Below are 21,458 nucleotides of genomic sequence, written 5' to 3'. Positions count from 1 at the left end.
GTCTTTACCAAGCTGTGCAAGGACAGACAAAGAAATCCGATTTCAATCACAGTTATCAAACTGTATCTGCAGGTACTGTGGGTGCGAGCGTGTCCCGGCTATCATTAGCACAGGACGGGGTAGCAGGGTTGCCAGTTTTTATTTCTGGTTTTGACAAACAACACATAGGCAGGAAATCCTGCCTTCAGCACACAAACACAAGCACATGCTGTCACATTTAATCACATATACACATGCTTCATTACCCGCAGACACACAAACATGATGCAAAAGGAAAAACACAGGTCAACTTTCTACATATTCGTAACCACAACATCTCTCTTGCTCGTCAAATCTTCACACGTCCAAATCCACTGAGTCAAAATCAAATCGAACCAGTTTCCTTGGATTCCAACCCTCACCCTCTGTATTCACTTAGTTATTAGTAACCTAATTTTAGGTTAGATCCACATTTTACATTTTTAAATACTTAATTAACACAAAATTTCACAAACAGTTGCTTTGGAAAAGTTTCTTTCTCACTCAATAACACACACACACACACACACACACACACACACACACTCCTCCCACAGCTTCCTTGCCTGATTATTATCATCTCTAATTTCTATAAATGGACATGGTATCTGTGTTTCAGGAGGGGAGGAAACTCTCTCTCTCTCTCTGTCTCTGCTCTAAATTCCAGAAATCGCTGCAACCCAGAAACTTTCTGAAAATTGCCACAAACTTGTGTCTTTTTTTTTTTTTTATTTCTGAACTTCTTACAGGAAATCAGTGAAATGAAAAGCAAATTATCCTTTAGATTCTCCTTGACTGGCAGACACATTGGCCTATGACATTAAATGTATTAACCCAGGGGACTGTGGCCGCTGGGCACCTGCCAGATTTGCCTGGGTGGTAAACCAGCCGTGCTGGAGAATCTGTCAGACCTGGACAGAGAGGACTTTTTTTGTTAATTGTCAGGTAAATGTCATTATAGGCTTGATTTTTAGGAAGGTTGGGGTAAGGAGGCTCTCACAAGTAACACAAGCATGTGCGCGATGGCACCAGGAAACCAAGCTCGGACAAAGGCAGGAAGTTAAGAGCAGAGCTCACCTTGTTGAGGAGGCAAACACTGACTCGTGGAAAGAACAACAACAAGCTGATGGGAAAACAAACAGCTGCCGAGGCCAAGTGGCCAGGTCGCCTTCACCTGGTGCCATTTGGCATCCCCTCGGTTCAATTAAACCAGATGTTTTGCTTGGAGGCAGCTTTCTGCCGCCTATGCTCTCTGACACACACACGAGAGAAATCACTATACGGCCTGTATAAGATTTATCTTCCAAAAGATTTCAAAACTGCTCTGCTTTCTAAATATTTTACTTGATTTTAATTAGTATTTTATACAATGCCTGAGTTTACTGTACTGTATGACTTTCTGTCACCTCACTATCAATCCTGTGAATCTCCCATGATCCTCTTACCTCTGAAGGTGACACTAGCCAGGGGGTCAGAGTGCCTCAGGTTGTTGGCTCGCTGCAGAAAGCAACGTAACATGGCCGAAACCTCAGATGAGTCCAAAGCCTGAAACGTGCGAGGCTAAAAGAACTCGCTCAGGTGACTCGGTTCACCAGGTGAGATCCAGGGCCGGAGGATTGGTTGGTCACATGACCATGACCATATGCTTGACCACCAAAACTGGCGAACCAAAGAGCAGCGGGTGGCAGAAGGGAAGAAAGAAAGTGAAGGTGTGCTCCAAAAAAAAAAGATATTAAATGCCTGAAAAAAGTAACACCAACTCTTTCATCAAGTAAAATGAAATTCTGGGGATTTTTTTAAAGGCTCGTCAGTAACTGCCCCGTCCTTGTTTGGTATAATGGAAAAGTCCCAGCATTGCAAAAAACAAATTATCCACAGATTGTTTCCTGCTTTTTCTCACAGCATCTGTTTATGTCTGAAACAAACAAACAAAATAAAAGCTCTTTTTCCCCGGAGGAGACGTGTCTCGACAAAGCCGGCTTCTGTCTCGTTCTGAGTCTCTCTAACACACTGGCAGGGAAAGAGGGCAACAAAAGAGCGTGTCGGGAGCTCACACACACCTCACATCCAGAGGAAATCTCAACATTTCCTGTGCTCTTTTCCTCTCTTGTCTCCTGGTTGTTTCCTAAATCTTAGCCTCTCGGTTTGTCAGTACATGAACTACCTCTCTCCACCTCTCTCTCCTTTAAAGCCTCTGTTTGACTTCTGTCAATCTTCCTGTGAAGAAAACCGTCAGACTGCAAACAAAAACTGTGTAGAACCTGAGATAATTTGGAGTGTTACTGAACAGAAAATGAGAAAATTTTTACCGCTGCTGTACAAACTTATCTATCAACTCATGGATGCAGGATCTCACACTCAACTTCAAATCCTCCTGTTTACTCCTGTTTTAAGGAAACAGACTGAGAGCTAAGCTTTGAAACATGAAAAGGCCAAAATATATTTTCCTGAAGTCTGAGCAACAAGGTCACGCACACTGTGCATACAGAGGCATGACCAACATGCAGACAGAGAGTGCCACCTGTAGACATAAATCAGGGCACACACGCCCATACTATCATCATATTTGTAGAAAGGTGAGAGCTTTTTGTCCTTTCTACTTGGTAATAAATGTTATCAGTTATAAATGTTGGTTAATAAATAAAATTGATTAACTGAAGGTTACCAGATGGTCCAATCAATGAAAGGGATTTTTCACAACCTGGCAAAAAAAAAAGTTTGTTCTTTTAATGTTTATATTATATTAGTTTATATTAAACTGTGTCGGAAGAAAATGGATTTTCACTGAGACTGAGCCTCGGTCTGTGTCTCGGGTTTTGAAGCCAATTATCTCTGTAAGAGTCATGACCCCGCTCACCAGCAGCACAGGACGACCAGTCTGTTTTCCAGGCTGAAATCCTGAACCACTGCATGGAAGTTACATGAACATGCTGCGAATTATCTTCACGTCACATGAAGGAAACATTGGTTCTCTCACTTGGCTGATGCGTCTAATTCTGGCTGTAAGTTAAAGTTCATTAAAAAGATCAATGTTTAATAGATGAGAAGAGAAGGATGAAAACATCATTAAAATAAATGAATAAGCTAATAACCTGAGCTCTGCACCGGCCTTTCTTCTTTCACACATCCTTTAAATGTGATGAGCTCTGAAGCAGAGAAATGATGCAGCAGTTTTTTAGAGCAGACGCAGCAGAGACGGCGTTCGGCTTTCAGGAGGAGCAGCCGAGTTAAAACGGATCAAATATCAGATGTGGGCCAGTGAGAGGAGGCTGAAAAACCCAGCGGACGACCCTCAGCTGTTCAGCCATGTTTTCATCATGTATCAGCAGCAGACGAGGTTTTTTTCATGTTCACGTGTCGGGACACAGCTCGGCGTGTCAGAGCAGCGGCCTGAGCATCGGACTGTAAACAAGACCTATTATTCATGAAACGTATCAGCCACCGTCACTGATCTGCTTTTTTCCAGTGTGTGTGTGTGTGTGTGTGTGTGTGTGTGTGTGTGTGTGTGTGTGTGTGCGTGTGTGTGTGTGTGTGTGTGTGTGTGTGGAGACACACTGCAGGCACTGGCCTATATCACACAGGGAAACTTTTGTGCAGCAAACGCAGACAAATTGTCATGAGTTGATGACACACCTACTGTATTCTACTGCAGTCTGTTCTACTCTACTGCTCTGTACTCTGTTCTACTGTAGTCTGTTTAACTGAAATACTGAAAGAGAAAGCATGAAAAGACAAAGCAGAGAGGGAGACGAGGAATGAGATATGGGAGATGGATGAACAGTAACAGTAATGGTTCACTCTGTGGGGACCAGCTTTCTCTCACCGCCCCACCCCAAACAGCCTGGAAGCCATGGAAGACGACAGGCAGAGGCTTTCCAATAATAACCCCTCAGCTGCTACAGAGGGACAGAGAGGTCTCCGTGTTCAGCTCGGTATCATGTCATCCCAGTTTTACACACACACACACAGTTCGCTCTTCCTTCATGAGCTCCGTCCGTCTTAGTCTCTTCACCTCTGTCTCACACAGGTACACACACTCCATCCCTACATCCCTACCTTCATAGATGACTTGGCAGTAGGCATCACTGATGTCGTCATCCGGCGTTTGCAGACGCTCTGCACACAGAATAAACACACGCAGCATGGCTCACACACACACACACTCTCACGCACACCGCAGAGCTCTGTCAAATCCCCACAGCCGACACCATGTGGTCCATGAATGGGCGTCGGTGTATCCAGGAAATATCCTTAAAATGATCAATAACAGAGAAAGAGAGAGGGAGAGAAAGAGGGAGAGAAAATGGGCGAGAGGCACAGAGAATGAATACGGGCTAAGAGAACGAGTGGTAGAGCTGCAGCGCTCAGCTGTCGTTCTCATCCCCCCTGCTCTCTCTCACACACACACTCAGGGCAAGCGAGGTGCACTGGCTGACTCATGCACACACTCACACACACACACACACACACACACACACACACACACACACACACACACACACACACACACACACACACACACACACACACACACACACACAGTCCCTTCAATCACAGCAGGCTTAAAGGGCCAGCAACACACACACACACACACACACACACACACACATACAGTGGCCTTTATTTTCATGCCTTCACACAATGAACAACCCAAATCCTGCCAACTTAAACCAACACACGTGGGCCAGTCACACACACACACACATACACACACTCTAACAAAGGCAGAGAGTGTGTCGGGGAGAATGTGCTTGTTGACGCAGATTTGCGCAGACAAAGAAGCATTAAGATTCGACAGAGTGCATCGTATGTATTTAAAGGGGAAACATGAATTAATGAATCACGTGACTGAAAATACATCAGCAGACCAACAGGACGGAGTGGGGACACACCCCAGACCTGAGGGCTGGTATGACCCTCCGTGTGGCACACCGCTGGGGCTGGCTGTGATAAGTTGATCTGGGCTTCGTACCATTTCAGTGTAGAAACCAGTGATGCTGCACAGCACCGGTAAACCCGGGGAAGTCAGAGCTGAACTCTGTGACACACTGAGACGTTCATGAACCTGAAACTCAAAGAGATTTTAAGACGCTTCATGTGGTCGAGTGTTAAAACCGGCCTCTGAACCAGAGCGGACTGTGGACAGACACAGGGGGATTTCTGTTGCTATTCTATTTATAGTGCAGGCCACTGGGTTTCAGTCATGCCATCTACACACTTAGAGTGTGTGTGTGTGTGTGTGTGTGTGTGTGTGTGTGTGTGTGTGTGTGTGTGTGTGTGTGTGTGTGTGTGTGTGTGTGTGTGTGTGTGTGCAGTTCAGCCCAGCATCTTCCATCATATCTGTTAGAGGGCATTGATCCTGTGAGTGTTCGTCTCCGGAGAGGCTGGTGTAATCCAATTTCCTCTCCAAGCTGATGGAAGGTGCCTGAAGGAAAGTGACCTACAGCTGTGAAAAACCACTGACGTCTGATTCTGCACAGGAGCTGCAGAGTCATTCTAAATGTTCACGGTCACATTAAACCTTACAATGTGCTGTTATGTCCCATTTTGAAGAAATTATTAACAGTGAGACTTTAATGGCAAATAGATCAGAAAATGATGATCTCACATAAGATGAATCATCTGTTTATCTTTGTTTTGGATCAGAATCTCGATCTGCTCTGTCACAGTTTATCATGAATTTATTGCTGCATGTGAATCCATCTGTGACGGCTTATTAAGTGTCAGTCAACATTTATCCTGGCTGGAGGTACGCTCTGCACTGAGTGCTGTTCTGGTGAATTCAGTCATCACATCACTTCCTTTTTCCTTTTAACTTTCTATTAGACAGATGTGTAGGATTGTTTGTCCTTGGTGTATCTAGCTGTTGAATGGATTATAAAACTTTTACCATGTTTTCTAACTCATCATTCTATGTTTTAAAAGACCTTTGCATGTTCTTACTTACTCATTACAAACTTATTATAAGAGTTTATTTGTAAATTTATTTCATAAATGTTATTGTTTTATTATGACATGAAAAATGTGTCTGTGCAGAAAATGATTTAATGAGGAACAGCTGAGGATTTAACACAGAGCAGCTGATGTTGATGCTTGAGCTTTTTATTGTTGCATAAAGAAAGAACAGTTGACTCTGTGATAAGATGCTGAAAGCATTGGTTCCTTAACCTCTTCAGTCTGCTCTGATGAAAGGCCTCAGAGACAGTCCAGCTCCTGTTTACATCACTCCTCACTTCAGTAGCGTCACAGCGACAGAAAAGAAAGAAACTTGGAAAATGAGATACAGAGACTTCAGGTTATATATGAGACTGATGACACACACAGTGTTTGTGCTGTTGTCATGTTGTCACACCCAGGAACCTTCACATTTTCATGGCACAGACAAAAGGACGACGAATGTTACACTGAACATCATCCCAGCACTTGTCGCCTGTAAATGAGAAAAAAAAAATTGTGTGGACCAACATACAGCAACACATGAATCACTGCTGAAGCAACATCATGGAAACTTTTTTAAAAATACACACGAGACAAATCAACAGAAATAACATGTTTTCAATTTACCTCCAAAGTTCATTTGCAAACAGTTCTGGCCTCTATGAAGGTTGTTAGGCTCTCCAGCACACCAGTTCAGATAGTTGAAATGTGAACCATCACTCCACAGCCAGGTGCCCTCCTACACCAGAGAACAGAACATTTTACATGAATAAGAGTTTAAAGCTGCTTTAACCAATATTTTCACAATAGCTAATTTAGCAGATAAAGAGCCAGACACAGGGAGGGAATATTATATTATAAATAGTAATGATGTGTCAGTGTCGTGTTCACAGCTTGTTTCCACTGACTCCAAGTGGGAAAAACAACCAAACAGTTGTTGCAGGTGTAAAGAAAACCTCTGTTAAATTAGTGTAATAATGATAATCAATAATCAATAATCAAAAATACCTCTTGTGCATCGGAGCCTCCAATCCATGATTCTTTATACTCGTGAGTAATGGACTGTATCATCCTCTGAATCTCATGGTACTCCTGTACGGTATGTACCGATGCAAGGTTTGCATTCATGGACTGACAGGTTCTCTATAGGAGATAAATACAGACAGAGAGAGATGAGCTGCCATGAAACAAAGAATCAGAGGAGCTGAAGGACCATTAATCATTTGTCTGTACCAGGGGTCAGCAACCCTGTGGCTCTTTCATCCCTCTGCTGTGGCTCCCTGTGACTTTGGAATATAAATAATGAGTATTTCATTTACATGCATTTTTATTTTAGTTGGTTCGTTTTTTAAATGCAATTCTAAATTTTAAGATTATGGTGATCTTGTAACATTAAAATAAAATGTTTTTAATTTTTTGTCGCTCTAAATATGCGTCACAACCTCTGATGTGCGACACCCGGCGGCAAGATTTCTTGAGCTTTTCGTCCCCCGGTAGGTAAACGATGGATAAATCCAAGAAAAGAAAAGTTTCACAGACGAACGCTTACAGTCCTGATGTGCGGACGCTGTGCGCAGAGGTTCAGGAGGAAAAGTCACATTAACCAGGTAAAATAAATATTTTAATCAGCTATTATTTTGCAAATATATATTTCACATTATTAAGTGAAATAGGCCTTTTTTCCAGTTCTAGTGCACGCGATAAAATGATGACGGAGCAGAGAATTTCGTGTTCTCTGCAGCAGTTCATTGATTTCATAAATGAAACACACTATAGTTTTTATACGTAGCATACATGTAAAAAAAAAAAAAAAAAAAAAACGATAAATGCAGTGTTATCCTCATTTTAGATGTCAAAGGGTTTTGTGGCTCCGGGTGTTTTCTTTTCTGTGGGAGACGGTCCAAATGGCTCATTGAGTATTTAAGGTTGCCGACCCCTGGTCTATACCAACTGAAATGATCCTGATCACCTCAGCTTGGGCCCAAGTCTTGGCTGTTGGATAGTACTGGAAACAACGACCATTGAACTCAGACCAACCACGAGAACAAGATGTTGCCCTTTTGACCAGGTGGCTCTTCACTGAGAACAGATAAGAGAATAGTTAGTCTTCAGGTAAAGTCTCTGTGTGATCCACAACTTTAGATTATTGAAAAAATAAATAGTGGTATAAAATGCATCTGCTTGTTGGAGACCAGCTCCCATCAGCTCTGAACTTCCTGGACAGTTTTCGAGATGATTAACGTTTCAGAATAACTTTATTTCCTCTCTTGATTCTCTGCATTTAAAGATGTTGGATTAAGAAGACAGCTGTTTGTGATTGTCTCTTTGTAGCTTTCCACACTGACCTGTTAAATCCTGTTTGGCCTCTGCTTCTGGAAGAGCTGGACAGTTTGACACACAAGTTATTGCCTTGGTCCATTTGAGGACAGGTAAACACAGTTGACCTCTGTTCATCAGCCATCGCTCTGTAATACTCACCAGCAGCTCTGGTCAGAGACATCAAGGCACAGACCACTGCAAACATGGTCACTGTCTTCATGTTGGAGGTGATGGAGACAACCTTCAATTAAGAGACACACACATGTTAGTAAGATGATGAAGGGAACAGACCCATGGTAAAGTTAAAGGAGGGAAAGAAGGTGAGAGAGTTACTGGTCAAGATGGAGCTTCAGGTTTCCTGTATGAAGGCAGACGACTCTGACACAGACCAGCTGTTATATACACTGACTTATCATGTCATCTGTCTCTAAACAGGGAACTGAGGACACACACTAACACACACACACACACAGACCACTACAAGATACAGCATACACAAAATTAAAGACACAAACTGTGTCCTAAGTGTTAACAAATCTTATTTTTACCAGTGTGTAAAATAAAAAACTTAAATATACAAGGACACGAGAATTTACAGATATTACAGGAACATTAGTGTGAAGTTAGTGTCAAGACAACAAAAGAAATACTGCACAAACTATGTAAAACTGATGAAACCAAATCATTATTCTCATGAATCTGCTGTTTTACATTAACTGATGCTTTTATGATGTGAAGCAGACAGAAGAAACACTTTGTTACTGAGATTAAAAGAAAAACTACTAAACAATGAAGTGACACAAAATATTTGAGCAATAGCAAATGAAATTTACAAGGTCATTGTATTTGTTCCACCGGCTTTTGTTTCTGCAAACTCTTCCTCTTTTGTGAATGTTACACTGATACTGACTCTGTCAAACACAAACAACTGCCGAGCTACGAAAGCTTCCTTTAATTCAGACTCTGAGGTTTTTTTATCTCTCAAAGATGAAAATTTGCACGTCTGCTTTCACTACATGTGAGAAATGCAAACATTCAGCCGAGGTCTGATGTTTTATGTAACATTACACCTGCTCCTTCATCCAAGGTCATTTACTGGGTTTGGAGAGACTCTGCTGATGTTCACTAACAAGGATGAAGCAGCAGTGACACCTTCCTTTGCACACTGAGTGAGACTGCTACAAAATTGTGCAACTCAGACGAGGAACCATAACTGGAAGCACAGAGACATGAAAACAGTGTCATGTATGTGCAGTAGAAGTGAAGCTTGTGTGAGATAAGACTGAGGAATATTGTGCTAATTGACTGTTATTAATACAACACACTGGAGCTCTGTGAAACACAAACTGGTTGGAGACGTTCTCTGGACTCATCAACTTGTTGGGTCCAGGTCTCAAACCTTATTTGGTGAATATTTGTCCCGACACTGTGACACGGCAGAGACACAGTGATAATTCATTTCTTAACTTCTCTCTTGATTTAACAGTTTGTCTCTGACAGGAAATGAACAGTAGCAATGACACATCAGCTTTATTAGTTCGTTTTTACACCGTTTTATCTACATGTGGAGGGAGTGTTTGTACTTACCTTATATCTTCTTCACTTGATATATTTACATAAAAATATTCATATATATTTCATAAAAACTGTGTAAAACCACATATAATCTAAATTCAACATTAAAGAATGACACTGGACTGGAGAATGGACTCTATATTTCATTAGCTGAAGACAAATCTACTCAAGACATTTCTCTGTTTCAGTATCACTCCTGGAAAGTCAGTCAGGTCACATGATGAGTGGCCTCAGGTAGAAGGAGATCAGTTGTGCAGCTCAGCTCTTTCAGTGACTGTACAGGAAGTTTAAGGTTAATATCTTCTGTGCTGTTTTCTATTTTGGGATATTAAAAATTGCAAGTCAGCTCCTTCTGAAACATCGACCTCTGTGCAGTCATCAGGCCGTCTAAGCTGATGTGGCCCCTCAGGCTACCACCTCTTCCCCAGGATGAAGAGCGAGGTCAGAGGTCGCCTTTTTGACAGTGATGATGACAATGATAATCTTCAAAGAACAGAAACAAGCTTATCAGTTACTGTGGTAACTCTGCACTTCACGTCCCTTTATTTAGTTTTTATAAGCAACATAAAAATGAAGAAGTGATTTATAAAACAATATAATGGAGTTATATTAATATTGCTGTGGAGACTGTGAGTGAAGGCTGCTGTATAAACAGATAATGAATGACCGTGCAGCTCTCTCCTTCTTTCCTCTCAGTATCAGCCTGTAGCTTCAGCTGTTCTGTGTGAAGATGCTGAACAAAGAAGGACCAGCTCTTATATACAAAGAATGATCTGTCTTTGTTTTTGATAAGCATCCTGATCTGCTCTGTCACAGTTTATCATGAATTTATTGCTGCATGTGAATCCGTCTGTGACGGATTATTTAGTGTCAGACTAATCACGGTTTGGTCAGTATTCATCCTTGGTGGAGGTTTTATAGTTTGGTATATACTTTGATATTGATTTGTATCGAATCATTGCCTTTTATCCTCCGTTGTTAAAGTGAACCACAGCCCCACCTGGTGGACAGATGACTGTATCACGCCACGTTCAGAAGAAACAGAAATACATGATCAATGTGTGGTGCACAGCTTCATTTAATGAGGCTGCAGCTGGAGCTCTCTGACATGGAGGAAAGTCACTCTCCCTCCATGAAGAAAGAACAGCTGAGGATTTAACACAGAGCAGCTGATGTTGATGCTTGAGCTTTTTATTGTTGCATAAAGAAAGAACAGTTGACTCTGTGATAAGATGCTGAAAGCATTGGTTCCTTAACCTCTTCAGTCTGCTCTGATGAAAGGCCTCAGAGACAGTCCAGCTCCTGTTTACATCACTCCTCACTTCAGCAGCGTCACAGCGACAGAAAAGAAAGAAACTTGGAAAATGAGATACAGAGACTTCAGGTTATATATGAGACTGATGACACACACAGTGTTTGTGCTGTTGTCATGTTGTCACACCCAGGAACCTTCACATTTTCATGGCACAGACAAAAGGACGAAGAATGTTACAAAAATGATCATCCCAGCACTTGTCGCCTGTAAATGAGAAAAAAACAACAACCAAAAAACAGTTGTTCTCATTATTATTATTATTATTAGTAGTAGTAGTAGTATTAGTATTAGTATCATTTTTATTTTCAATTTACCTCCATAGTTCATTTGCAAACAGTGCTGGCCTTTACGATGGTTGTTAGGCTCTCCAGCACACCAGTTCACACTGGTGAACTGTGAACCGTCACTCCACAGCCAAGTGCCATCCTACACCAGAGTTAACCAGAGATAAGAGTTTAAAGCTGCTTTAACCAATATTTTCACAATAGCTAATTTAGCAGATAAAGAGCCAGACACAGGGAGGGAATATTATATTATATTATATTATATTATATTATATTATATTATATTATATTATATTATATTATATTATTATACTGACTCCAAGTGGGAAAAACAACCAAACAGTTGTTGCAGGTGTAAAGAAAACCTCTGTTAAATTAGTGTAACAATGATAATCAATAATCAAAAATACCGCTTGTGCATCAGAGCCTCCGAGCCATGCTTCTGTATACTCGTGAGTCTTGGACTGTATCATCCTCTGAATCTTATGGTACTCCTGTATGTTATGTACCGACGCAAGGTTTGCATTCAGGGACTGACAGATTTTCTTTAGGAGATAAATACAGAGAGAGAGAGAACAAAGAACAAAGAATCAGAGGAGCTGAAGGACCATTAATCATTTGTCTGTACAAACTGAAATGATCCTGATCACCTCAGCTTGGGCCCAAGTCTTGGCTGTTGGATAGTAGTGGAAACAACGACCATTGAACTTAGACCAACCACGAGAACAAGATGTTGCCCTTTTGACCAGGTGGCTCTTCACTGAGAACAGATAAGAGGATAGTTAGTCTTCAGGTAAAGTCTCTGTGTGATCCACAACTTTAGATTATTGAAAAAATAAATAGTGGTATAAAATGCATCTGCTTGTTGGAGACCAGCTCCCATCAGCTCTGAACTTCCTGGACAGTTTTCGAGATGATTAACGTTTCAGAATAACTTTATTTCCTCTCTTGATTCTCTGCAATTTAAGATGTTGGATTAAGAAGACAGCTGTTTGTGATTGTCTCTTTGTAGCTTTCCACACTGACCTGTTAAATCTTGTTTGGCCTCTGCTTCTGGAAGAGCTGGACAGTTTGACACACAAGTTATTGCCTTGGTCCATTTGAGGACAGGTAAACACAGTTGACCTCTGTTCATCAGCCATCGCTCTGTAATACTCACCAGCAGCTCTGGTCAGAGACATCAAGGCACAGACCACTGCAAACATGGTCACTGTCTTCATGTTGGAGGTGATGGAGACAACCTTCAATTAAGAGACACACACATGTTAGTAAGATGATGAAGGGAACAGACCCATGATAAAGTTAAAGGAGGGAAAGAAGGTGAGAGAGTTACTGGTCAAGATGGAGCTTCAGGTTTCCTGTATGAAGGCAGACGACTCTGACACAGACCAGCTGTTATATACACTGACTTATCATGTCATCTGTCTCTAAACAGGGAACTGAGGACACACACTAACACACACACACACACACACACACACACACACACACACACACACACACACACACACACACACACACACACACACACACACACACACAGACCACCACAAGATACAGCATACACAAACTTAAAGACACAAATCTTATTTTTTTGAAAATTTGCACGTCTGCTTTCACTACATGTGAGAAATGCAAACATTCAGCCGAGGTCTGATGTTTTATGTAACATTACACCTGCTCCTTCATCCAAGGTCATTTACTGGGTTTGGAGAGACTCTGCTGATGTTCACTAACAAGGATGAAGCAGCAGTGACACCTTCCTTTGCACACTGAGTGAGACTGCTACAAAATTGTGCAACTCAGACGAGGAACCATAACTGGAAGCACAGAGACATGAAAACAGTGTCATGTATGTGCAGTAGAAGTGAAGCTTGTGTGAGATAAGACTGAGGAATATTTTTAATACAACGTGCTGGAGCTCTGTGAAACACAAACTGGTTGGAGACGTTCTCTGGACTCATCAACTTGTTGGGTCCAGGTCTCAAACCTTATTTGGTGAATATTTGTCCCGACACTGTGACACGGCAGAGACACAGTGATAATTCATTTCTTAACTTCTCTCTTGATTTAAATGGAAATGTTTGTCTCTACATGGAAATGGACAGTAGCAATGACACATCAGCTTTATTAGTTCGTCTATGCACAGTTTTATCTACATGTGGAGGGAGCGTTTTTGTACTTACCTTATATCTTCTTCACTTCATATATTTACATAAAAATATTCATATACACTCCTGAACAAACTCTTAAGACGGGCAGAAAAATTACAAGCATTCGCATTTTGCGCTGGTGGATCGTAACAAGGTTGTAAGTAGAGCTTCAAAATGCAAAAAGAGGAAACAGGAGCAAGAGACAAAGAATAGAGAGCAGGCAATTTATTGAAAACTGCCTTTAAACTCAAACTTTTGATCAGCTGATCAAAAGTTTCAGACCACAGCCCAAAAAACCCCAAAACAGAACTAAAAGTGTCAAAAAAGGACTCAGTAGTGAGCGGCCCCACTGTTGTTGATGATCACTTTATTATTCGTTTAGGCGTGCTTGATGCGAGTGTTTGTTGAAATTACCGTCATTACCGCACAGATGGGGGACCTCCGTCAGGAGGGACGCCCGCTGCAACATTTCCACTTAGCCAGCCGCCATTTGACGCCCCTGCAAAACCTGATGCTCCATTGTTCCTCCTCCACTGTGCCGCATAAAAAAACATCTCCGGTGGGATCTCCTTGTCATGCCAGTAACGTTGGAAGCCATCAGGAGCATCCAGGTTACATTTTTTCTCGTCAGAGAATAAAACTTTCTTCCACCTTTCAGCGTCCCATGTTTTGCTGCTCCCTTGCAAAGTCCAAACGGGCAAGTTTGTGGCGGGGAGGAGACGTGGCCTTTGAAGACGTTTTTTGTTCTTTAAGCCTTCTCTATTTTTTTTTTTTTTTTTCCTGTTTCTTCTTTTTGCATTTTGAAGCTCTACTTACAACCTTGTTTCGATCCACCAGCACAAAATGTGAATACTTACAATTTTTACCCTCGTCTTAAAACATATAATCTAAATTCAACATTAAAGAATGACACTGGGCTGGAGAATGGACTCTATATTTCATTAGCTGAAGACAGTCCTGCTCAAGACATTTCTCTGTTTCAGTATCACTCCTGGAAAGTCAGTCAGGTCACATGATGAGTGGTCTCAGGTAGAAGGAGATCAGTTGTGCAGCTCAGCTCCTTCAGTGACTTTGCTTGAAGTTTGAGGTTAATAACTTCTGTGCTGTTTTCTATTTTGGGATATTAAAAATTGCAAGTCAGCTCCTTCTGAAACATCGACTTCTGTCCACTCATCAGGCCATCTAAGGTTCTTCACCTCTGACGGTCTTTGGCCTCATTTGACCTCATGTGGCCCCTCAGGCTACCACCTCTTCCCCAGGATGAAGAGCGAGCTCAGAGGTCGTTTAGTTATCACATCACTTCCTTTTTCCTTTTAACTTCCTGTTAGACAGATGTGTAGGATTGTTTGTCCTTGGTGTACCTAGTTATTGAATGGCCTGTAAAACCTTTACCATGTTTTCTAACCCATCATTCTATGTTTTAAAAGTTCTGTGCATGTGCTTACTTACTCATTACAAACTTATTCAAATCGTTTATAAATGAGTTTTATAGTTTGGTATATACTTTGATAATGATTTGTATTGAATCATTGCCGCTTATCCTCCATTGGCCGTTAATAAATGTGTAGGGGGGGTGAACAGTGTGTGGTCATTGAAAATGTGTTCTGATACATGTTCCTCACAGAAAACGAGCCAAGGCCAATGAGTCTGAGTTTGAAAAAATAATTAATCGTATCATTTTTCTTTTGATGTAAAATTATCGCACAGACCCGAACACCATACAAGGGTCAATGAGGAAGTTACTCTCCCTCCATGAAGAAAGAACAGCTGAGGATTTAACACAGATCCACAGAGCAGCTGATGTTGATGCTTGAGCTTTTTATTGTTGCATAAAGAAAGAACAGTTGACTCTGTGATAAGATGCTGAAAGCATTGGTTCCTTAACCTCTTCAGTCTGCTCTGATGAAAGGCCTCAGAGACAGTCCAGCTCCTGTTTACATCACTCCTCACTTCAGCAGCGTCACAGCGACAGAAAAGAAAGAAACTTGGAAAATGAGATACAGAGACTTCAGGTTATATATGAGACTGATGACACACACACAGTGTTTGTGCTGTTGTCATGTTGTCACACCCAGGAACCTTCACATTTTCCTGGCACAGACAAAAGGAAGACGAGCGTGACAATTATAGTCATCCATGCACCTGCGGCCTGTAAAGAAGAAAAATTAAAAAAACATTTGTTCTCATTCTGTGGACCAACATACAGCAACACATGAATCACTGCTGAAGCAACTTTTTTTAAAATACACACGAGATAGACAGAAATAATGTGTTTTTAATTTACTTGAAAAGTTCATTTGCAAGCAGTGCTGTCTGTTACGGAAGTTGTCAGGCTGTCCGGGACACCAGTACGCATAGGTGAAACGTGAACCATCACTCCACAGCCAAATGCGCTCCTGGAAAACAGAACAGAACATTTTACAGGAATAAGAGTTTAAAGCTGCTTTAACCAATATTTTCACAATAGCTAATTTAGCAGATAAAGAGCCAGACACAGGGAGGGAATATGATATGATATGATATGATATGATATGATATGATATGATATGATATTTGTTTCCACTGACTCCAAGTAGGAAAAACAGCCAAAAGAGTTGTTAAAATACCTGTTGTGCATCAGAGCCTCCAATCCATGCAGCTCTATGAGAACGAGCAGAGGACCATATCATGTTCTGAATCACACGGTACTCATATATGTTACGCACTGATGCAAGGTTTGCTTTCAATGACAGACAGGTTTTCTATAGGAGATAAATACAGACACAGAGAGAGATGAGCAGCGATGGAACAAAGAATCAGAGGAGCTGAAGGACCATTAATCATTTGTCTGTACAAACTGAAATGATCCTGATCACCTCAGCGTAAGCCCAAGGCAGGGTTCTTGGATCGTAGCGGAAACAACGACGACCGTACTGAGTCCAACCACAAGGACAGCGTGTTGACCTTTTGACCAGGTGGCTGTTCTCTGAGAACAAATAAGAGAATAATTTGTCTTCAGGTAAAGTCTGTATGGAGATGGAAAGTGTAAGGAAAGTTTTAAATAATGTTTATCTGCTCCATCATCAGCTGTAACATCAACTATTCATTTCAGTTAAACCAGCTCACCTTCTTGAGCCGACGCTTCTGTCACATTACCAGGCTCTTCTTCAGGAACAGCTGGAAGTTTGACACAGCATTTAGAGACTGGTTTCATCTGCTGCTGTTAGTCTGTTTCACAACCCTTTGCAGAGCTGATCATGAGAACGACTGCTTTTCACTTGGACAATTATTGGAAAATCTAAAAAAAAACACTCGCTCACCTTCAACCGACCGTTCTGCCATGTTACCAGGCTCCTCTTCTGGATCAGCTGGAGGTTTGACACAGTATTTAGGGACTGGTTTCATCTATAACACACAGTCTCTGTCTGTCTAACCCCTCATCTGTACTCACCTGCAGCTCTGCTCAGAGCCATCATGGCGCAGACGAGCAGAGACACAGTCAACATCTTCATGGTGGAGATGATGGAGGGATCAAAGATGATGGTTATCTTCAGAGAACAGAAAGCGGCTGTCAGTCCGTTACAGAAAGAGAGAGAAGGAAGCAGAAGAAGAGATGCAGAGAGAAAAAGGAGAAGCAAACCTGCTGAAGGATTTTCTCTCCTTCTTTCCTCTCAGTATCAGCCTGTAGCTTCAGCCGTCCTGTGTGGAGGTGCTGAACAAGAGCAGGACCAGCTCTTATATATGATCAATTATCTGTTTATCTTTGTTTTAGATAGTTTACCATTGGTATCAAAATTCATATCTGCATGTGAAGCCACCTGTGACGGCTTATTTAGTGTCAGGTGAAGCAGGGTTCCTTGGATATTTATCCTTGGTGGGGGTATGTTCTGCACTGAGCACCACTCTGGTTCACTTACTTATCACATTACTTCCTTGGTGTTTGATCTTGGTGTTTCTAGTTATTGAACGGATTATAAGACATCTATCATGTTTCCTAACACACCATTCTATGGTTTAAATGACCTGACTCATCACAAACTCATTACAATATTTTATTTAGAAATTAATTTCATTTTTATTTCCCTTTTATTTCATCATTGGCTTTAATCCTTTTTTCATTCCCAGTAAATGTCACTAAGTTCATAAAGAAGGTTTCAGTTTCTGCATGAAAATGAAGACGCTTCATTTAATCAGATGGACAGATGCTAAAATGCTAAATGAGAGTTTGTACTGAGGAACAGAAGCTGCTCAACATTATTCACCATTCACAGTCACACAGACCTGATGATCTGGCTTCTCTTCACTCTGACAGAAACACACTTTCCCTGCACTCGTCCTGTTAATCTCCCTCGACTGGCCGTTGTTAAAGTGAACCACAGCCTCACCTGGTGGACAGGTGACTGTATCACGCCGCGTTCAGAAGAAACAGAAATACATGATCAATGTGTGGTGCACAGCTTCATTTAATGAGGCTGCAGCTGGAGCTCTCTGACATGGAGGAAAGTTACTCTCCCTCCATGAAGAAAGAACAGCTGAGGATTTAACACAGAGCAGCTGATGTTGATGCTTGAGCTTTTTATTGTTGCATAAAGAAAGAACAGTTGACTCTGTGATAAGATGCTGAAAGCATTGGTTCCTTAACCTCTTCAGTCTGCTCTGATGAAAGGCCTCAGAGACAGTCCAGCTCCTGTTTACATCACTCCTCACTTCAGCAGCGTCACAGCGACAGAAAAGAAAGAAACTTGGAAAATGAGATACAGAGACTTCAGGTTATATATGAGACTGATGACACACACAGTGTTTGTGCTGTTGTCATGTTGTCACAACCAGGAACCTTCACATTTTCCTGGCACAGACAAAAGGACGACGATAGTCACACCAATCATCATCCCAGCACTTGTGGCCTGTAAATGAGAAAAAAAACCCATTTGTTCTCATTCTGTGGACCAACATACAGCAACACATGAATCACTGCTGAAGCAACATCATGGAAACTTTTTTAAAAATACACGAGACAAATCAACATCAAGACAAAACAAACACTGCAGAAACTATGAAACTGCATCTTGGTCAGTTCACTTTGACTTTCTCATTATTTTCATAATTCTGCTGTTTTACATGAATTTACTGATTGCTGTTACTGTGAATCAGCCAATAGAAACACACTTTGTTTGTCAGTGAGGTTTCCTGCTCAATGTTTCATCAGATGCGTCAAAATGTGGATCCACACTGAGCTGTTGCAGGTAACAGAGTATTTTATGCTGCTGTATCAAGTAAAGAGTCTGAGGTCTTCATCCACCTCTGTGTGCAGCAGTGAATCAGATCACAGAGCAGCTGTTACTGACTTCATTAGTAAAACAAGGTGTGCTTGGTTGGTTGCTCTGTAAACTGATGCACTCGTCCTTCTTTTGTTGTACGTAGCTGCTGGTAGCTACAGAGAAATAACAAGGTTTTCAATTTACCTGAATAGTTCATTTTCAAACAGTGCTGGGAAAAAAAGTTGTCAGGCTGTCCAGAACACCAGTTCAGATAGTTCAAACGTGAACCATCACTCCACAGCCAGGTGCCCTCCTACACCAGAGAACAGAACATTTTACATGAATAAGAGTTTAAAGCTGCTTTAACCAATATTTTCACAATAGCTAATTTAGCAGATAAAGAGCCAGACACAGGGAGGGAATATTATATTATATTATACTGTGACACAGCTTGTTTTCACTGACTCCAAGTGGTCAAAACAACCAAACAGTTGCTTCAGGTGTAAAGAAAATGTCTGTTAAATTTGTGTAATAATGAATCAAGAGTACCTCTTGTGCATCGGAGCCTCCAATCCATGCTTCTTTATACTCGTGAGTCCTGGACTGTATCATCCTCTGAATCTTATGGTACTCCTGTATGTTATGTACTGATGCAAGGTTTGCATTCATGGACTGACAGGTTTTCTATAGGAGATAAATACAGACAGAGAGAGATGAGCTGCCATGAAACAAAGAATCAGAGGAGCTGAAGGACCATTAACCATTTGTCTGTACAAACTGAAATGATCCTGATCACCTCAGCTTGGGCCCAAGTCCTGGTTGTTGGAAAGTAGTAAAAACAACGACGACCGTACCGAGTCCAACCATGAGGACAGCGTGTTGACCTTTTGACCAGGTGGCTGTTCTCTGAGAACAAATAACAGAATAATTTTCTTCAGGTAAAGTCTCTGTGTGATCCATAACTTTAGATTATTGCATTGCCAAAAGAAAAAAGTTTAAAAAAAAAAAAGGAAAGTGTTTAATAGTGTTTATCTGCTCTAACATCAGCTGAGAATGTTAGAACATTAACCTTCAGCGTGGTGCTTCCACCAGAACTATTTTAACTACATTTACTTGAACCTGAATACTGAGTAACAGCTGCACAGTGAGGAAAACCAGGCTGCCATCAGTGTCTGTGATGAAGTGTCCACAAACAGTCCCACATTTCCAGCTGGAGATGCAGCAAAACCCTTTGCAGAGCTGATCATGAGAATGACTGCTTTGGACTTTTATAATACATTTCTTGAAACTCAAATAAAAATCTTAAACCAGCTCACCTTCTTGAGCCGACGCTTCTGTCACATTACCAGGCTCTTCTTCAGGAACAGCTGGAAGTTTGACACAGCATTTAGAGACTGGTTTCATCTGCTGCTGTTAGTCTGTTTCACAACCCTTTGCAGAGCTGATCATGAGAACGACTGCTTTTGACTTGGACAATTATTGGAAAATCTAAAAAAAAACACTCGCTCACCTTCAACCGACCGTTCTGCCATGTTACCAGGCTCCTCTTCTGGATCAGCTGGAGGTTTGACACAGTATTTAGGGACTGGTTTCATCTATAACACACAGTCTCTGTCTCTCTAACCCCTCATCTGTACTCACCTGCAGCTCTGCTCAGAGCCATCATGGCGCAGACCAGCAGAGACACAGTCAACATCTTCATGGTGGAGATGATGGAGGGATCAAAGATGATGGTTATCTTCAGAGAACAGAAAGTGGCTGTCAGTCCGTTACAGAAAGAGAGAGAAGGAAGCAGAAGAAGAGATGCAGAGAGGAAAAGGAGAAGCAAACCTGCTGAAGGATTTTCTCTCCTTCTTTCCTCTGAGTATCAGCCTGTAGCTTCAGCCGTCCTGTGTGGAGGTGCTGAATGAGAGCAGGACCAGCTCTTATATATGATCAATCATCTGTTTGTTTTAGATAGTTTATCATGATTGTCAAAATCCATTTCTGCTTGAGAAGCCACCTGTGACGGGATATTTAGTGTCAGGTGAAGCAGGATTCCTTGGATATTTATCCTTGGTGGGGGTATGTTCTGCACTGAGCACCACTCTGGTTCACTTACTTATCACATTACTTCCTTGGTGTCTGTAACTGTGCTATGTATGAAGCTTGTGTGAGTTAAGACTGAGGAATATTGTGCTAATTGACTGTTTTTAATACAACATGCTGGAGCTCTCGTTACACGATGCATGTGCAGCTCAGCTTTCTCAGTGACTATGCAGAAAGTTTAAGGTTAATAACTTCTGTGGTATTTGGTGTTTTCTGAAACTGAATGTTGCGTCAGGTCTGCATCGGTCTCATCACCTAACAAGGTCTTTGGCTTCATTTGACCTGACGTGGCCCCTCAGACTCCCACCACTGCCCCAGGATGAAGAGCTCAGACCTGGAGGCCCAACACGGAAAATTCTGAAGAAGGGATCTGTGCGCTCCAGGACTCAGCGTGTAAACGCAGGAGGGGATGATCCTGAAACATAAAAACAAACTTATCAGTCACCTTTCAAAGAATAAGAAAATAAAAGGTCAGTAAAGTCAGCCGAGATAAAGGCCTGCATTCAGGGCAATTTAGAACCAATATGTGACT

General features: G+C 41.6%; 1 protein-coding gene and 1 pseudogene across 1 annotated transcript; both read right to left on the bottom strand.

Annotated features, from left to right (window-relative positions):
• Positions 1 to 6,356: 6,356 nt before the first annotated feature.
• Positions 6,357 to 12,843, bottom strand: LOC121177462 (annotated as a pseudogene).
• A 2,798-nt stretch (positions 12,844 to 15,641) lies between these two features.
• Positions 15,642 to 21,452, bottom strand: LOC121177461 (macrophage mannose receptor 1-like). The gene is made up of 17 exons (XM_041031790.1): positions 20,669 to 21,452; positions 20,480 to 20,576; positions 20,349 to 20,396; positions 20,155 to 20,205; positions 19,635 to 19,744; positions 19,388 to 19,522; positions 19,043 to 19,151; positions 18,421 to 18,484; positions 18,288 to 18,321; positions 17,221 to 17,292; positions 17,032 to 17,128; positions 16,901 to 16,948; positions 16,707 to 16,757; positions 16,457 to 16,566; positions 16,208 to 16,342; positions 15,886 to 15,997; positions 15,642 to 15,750 (listed from the first exon to the last, which is right to left on the bottom strand). The coding sequence occupies exons 2-17, from the start codon at positions 20,538 to 20,540 to the stop codon at positions 15,683 to 15,685; spliced, it is 1,305 nt and encodes a 434-aa protein (XP_040887724.1). The 5' UTR covers positions 20,541 to 20,576; positions 20,669 to 21,452; the 3' UTR covers positions 15,642 to 15,682.
• Positions 21,453 to 21,458: the final 6 nt, after the last annotated feature.

The sequence above is a fragment of the Toxotes jaculatrix genome, chromosome 23 (genome assembly GCF_017976425.1).
Source record: "Toxotes jaculatrix isolate fToxJac2 chromosome 23, fToxJac2.pri, whole genome shotgun sequence".
Taxonomy (NCBI): domain Eukaryota; kingdom Metazoa; phylum Chordata; class Actinopteri; family Toxotidae; genus Toxotes; species Toxotes jaculatrix.
The sequence above is the reverse complement of the archived record's forward strand: the minus strand, read 5'-3'. Positions and strand labels throughout refer to the sequence as shown.

Bases quoted from the DNA above. Each gene is read 5' to 3' on its own strand.
- LOC121177461 (XM_041031790.1), bottom strand. From the start codon at position 20,540: ATGAAGATGTTGACTGTGTCTCTGCTGGTCTGCGCCATGATGGCTCTG. The intron at 20,206-20,348 runs GTGAGCGAGTGT...TCAAACTTCCAG, and splicing joins GGCAGAACGGTCGGTTGAAG to CTGTTCCTGAAGAAGAGCCT. The intron at 18,322-18,420 runs GTGAAGGTTCCT...TCATTTTCCAAG, and splicing joins TTTGTCTGTGCCAGGAAAAT to TTTCTTTCTTTTCTGTCGCT.